Below are 3,855 nucleotides of genomic sequence, written 5' to 3'. Positions count from 1 at the left end.
AATGTGGTAATAAAGATTCAATGTAGAAAGAAACCAGAGCAGTCATTGGAATAAATGATGCTAAACCAAGAGGGCTATTTAAAGATAGTCAATTCTACCTAAAGAGCAGGTGCAGCCCACATCACTATTGAAGTTCAGTACCAACTGTCTGAAAAGAAAACCATAGATCTATATTTCTAGCAATGCTTATATAGAATTTATTTCTCTAATGTTTCTGGTCAATGCACTGATTAGCATTCATGGCATTTGGCCCAATCACTTTTACAAAAAGACCCACCCAACATCCCACTTACTCAATTTTTAAAATTTGCTTGGTTTTCATCACTTTAAAGGTTTCAATTTTGTTCTCTGAGTCTGGGTAACACCAAGATATTTTAACTTTCGTGCAGAAAAAAAAATGATTTTCAAGGAAAATCTGTAATTGATGGCAGATTTCCGGTCCTACACTTTTATTTTAAATTAGGCCTCAGAAGTCTCTAGAAACAGAGGAGCATCTTTGCTGGCCAGACCGGGACACAGCCTAATCGCTGCTATTCGAAGCCAACATCAACATGAATCCTTGCCACTGGGTATGTATCCTAAGCCATTGAGCCTCTAGCAACCCAATGCTTAAAGCACGGCTGTCTTTACTGTGAACCCTTCAACGGTCCTACGTACGCTTTCTCTTCTCTTCTTTTGAGACAGGTTCTCACTGAGTACATTGAGCTCTCCTGGCACATTTTATGTAGACCAGGCTATCTGAAAACAAATAAGAATCATCCTACTCTCTACTCGAGGATTAAGGGAGCACACGACCATGCCTGGCCTCTCGTCTTTCATGGCACATCACAACTTTTCTCTCATCCGCTCCATCTCCATCAGGCCTTTCTTCTAGATCCTCTGGCTCTTTTTTTCTATTCTACTCAATAATTAATTAAACTCAGAAAGAAAAAAAACAGGATTTAAGTGAAATAATGGAATCATTTTCTTGTTGCTGCATGCAAGGTTTTGCATTGTTTGTTGGTTTATTTGTTTATTATTGTTATCTATCATTAATCTATATCCCCATATTTTAATTTTTTTTGTGACATGGTTACACTAAGTTGCTAAAGCTAGACTTAAACATTCTCTATAGAGCAGGCAGGCGCTGAATCAAGATCTATCTGCCTTAGATTTCTGAGTAGACTTCGGATTATAAGCCTCTGCCATGATACCCATCTACATGCAGGTGTTGTTTTTTTAATATGGTGATTTTAATTTATCTTTAAGAATTTTGTACCTATATACAATGTGTCACTATCTACCAACTAGTCTCCCCTCCAACTCCTCCTAACCGTTCTCTACTTTTAACCCATCATGTTCCATTAGTGCTGCCCATATACACAATGGGTATAATACGGGCCATCTACTGGTGAATTTGTAATCCTACCAAAGGATTACAAATATAGAAGAAGAAAAAAATGACTCTCCCTCTGCTATCAACCATCAAGTGCTAATAACTCTTCAGATAGGGATGGGGCATCAGGTGTCCCTCCACATACATGCAGGGATGACTGGCTTGGTTTTATACAGTTCTTGTGTAAGTAACTGTAGCTATCGTGTGCTCATAAGTAAACTAGCCCCGTTATATCTGGAAGGCATTGTTTTGTCCCAGTCCTCCCCAACCTGACTCTAAGAATCTTTCTGCCCTATTTTCTGTTGTGTATGGTGAGCCTTGAGAGGAGGGGGTGTGCTACAGTGGTCCCATTTAGGGCTGTGTACTCCCCACAGTCACCTACTCTCTACATTTTGACTAGTTGTAAGTCTCTTTAGGAACCACTATCCATTGAACAAAGAAGCTTCCCTATGAGCATCTAAAGTTGCACTCCAAAGATAAACATAAAAAGGAAGTCTGAAACTGTGCCTATCTATCAGCATAATAATCGTAGGTTCTCCCCCAAGCCTATGACCTCCCCAGCTATAGTTCTTAATCAGGTTTAGACTACCAGACTTGGGATCCCTCCTGCAGAGCTAAACTAAATCAGTTTTAAAAGGGTTGGTGACCCTCTGTCACATTAATGCAATCACTGCACCAATGGGAATTCTTGACTGACGGGTGGATAAGACAGTTGTTCTTTGTAGTCTTTAGTCTATACTTCTCTTTCCATGTGTGTAGGAGGAAAGCTTGCACAGTCATTATTCACAATCTCAACTATTTAATCCCAAACCACTTGTATTAAGCAGATTGAGGTGAGAGTAAATAATGTGTGTTTTCATCCCTGTGAATGGAAAGCCAACATAAAGCCATGGCACCAAGGGCCCAACACTCAGGAAAGGCTTTCCTTGAACTCACAAAGGATTTTTTGTCATAATAGCTTTGAAAAAGAACCATAAATACATTTGTCCTCACAGGAGAGCTGTGCTGATCTTCATCTTCCATCTAAACATAGATGAAGTAGCCCTATCCTGTCATTCACGCATGACTGCTCAGATCGGATTCATTTTCACTCTGATCTTTTAAGATAATAATGCTCTTGTGTCCTGGTTTTATACAGGAGCTTAGCTTTCTTAAAAGTACTTCAAATGATTACATTATTGCTTATTATCAAGTGGGCATTTTATGGTCATCTTCCTCAGCCATTGTTCTGCATTTTCTTTTCTGTTTCAGCATACAATGACAAGATTGTGGCATTTCTTCGCCAGCCAAACATTTTTGAAATGCTACAAGAACGTCAGCCAAGCTTGGCAAGAAACCACACACTCAGGTAGGGTTCATCTCCCAACCTAGAGCACTTGATCCTTCCAGGGGTTTTTTTTCCAGGTTGTAAAGCAACACTGTGGAGAGGGGCCAGTGAGGCTTATGCCACCTTTCATCCCTGTGTATACGTTTTAGTTTGAGTACTGAAAAGGAAGGGTCCAGTGTTCTAGAAAGTTTCTCAGAGAAGGTAGTCCTATCAAGTAACATGTTAAAATTATTTCCACTGACTTGGAGGAAAACAGACAGGGAACAATATAGCTTTTATAAACATTTTATATATATATATATATATATATATATATATATATATATATATATATGGCACTATCTAAATTATTTTTAGTTTTAAATATAATTGTTCCATTGCTAAAACAATTAGGTGACAACCTTCAAAAACAAGCAAACGCAAAGTATTACGTGGATGCTAACTACCTAAATCCTATTATATGTGTCATGTTAAATATTCTTTGCTCCTGTTTTTTTTAATTCTTTTATTTACATTCCAAATGTTGTCCTCCCTTCTCAGACACCCCTCCAAAAGTTCTTCACCTCACCCCCATCCCCATTGCCTCTGAGAGGGTGCTCCCCCACCCACCCCAATCACTCTCCCCACATCCCTTTCCCTGGAGCTCCAAGTCTCAACAGGATTAAGCACAAACTCTCACACTGAGGCCAGACAGGGCAGTCCTCTACTACATATGTTCCTGGGGCCACGGATCAGCCCATGTATGCACTTTGGTTGGTGGCTTAGTCTCTGGGAGCTCCTAGGGGTCTGGGTTAGTTTATACTGTTGGTCTTCCTATGGGATTGCCATCCCCTTCAGCTCCTTCAGTCCTTCCCCTAACTCTTCCATAGGGTTCCGACTTCAGTCTAATGATTGACTGTAAGTATCTGCATTTGTCTCAATCACCTGCTGATAGAACCTCTCAGAGAACAGCTATACTAGGCTCCTGTCTTCTGCCATCCTCATGGTGGAATTTATCTTGACTTTCAGACGTTTCTGCCCTCTGACTGAAGATGAGTCTTTACAATGCAATAGGGGCTGTACTGGCTAGCTTTGTGTCAACTTGACACAGCTGGAGTTATCACAGAGAAAGGAGCTTCAGTTGGGGAAATGCCTCCATGAGATCCAGCTGTAA

The 3,855-nt window shown here is 40.2% G+C and overlaps 1 protein-coding gene across 8 annotated transcripts in view; it reads left to right on the top strand.

Annotated features, from left to right (window-relative positions):
- Hecw1 (HECT, C2 and WW domain containing E3 ubiquitin protein ligase 1) overlaps window positions 1-3,855 on the top strand; it is a 261,545-nt gene that overhangs the window by 219,142 nt on the left and 38,548 nt on the right. For all 8 annotated transcript variants that reach the window (XM_021215544.2, XM_029547490.1, XM_029547495.1 and 5 more), the window contains 2 exons: window positions 464-569; window positions 2,627-2,723. In XM_021215544.2, coding sequence (XP_021071203.1) covers window positions 464-569; window positions 2,627-2,723 — 203 coding nt within the window. The remainder of the gene's footprint in view (window positions 1-463; window positions 570-2,626; window positions 2,724-3,855) is intronic.

This window comes from Mus pahari, chromosome 16 (assembly GCF_900095145.1).
Source record: "Mus pahari chromosome 16, PAHARI_EIJ_v1.1, whole genome shotgun sequence".
NCBI classification, from domain to species: domain Eukaryota; kingdom Metazoa; phylum Chordata; class Mammalia; order Rodentia; family Muridae; genus Mus; species Mus pahari.
This window is presented reverse-complemented; position numbering and strand designations above follow the sequence as displayed.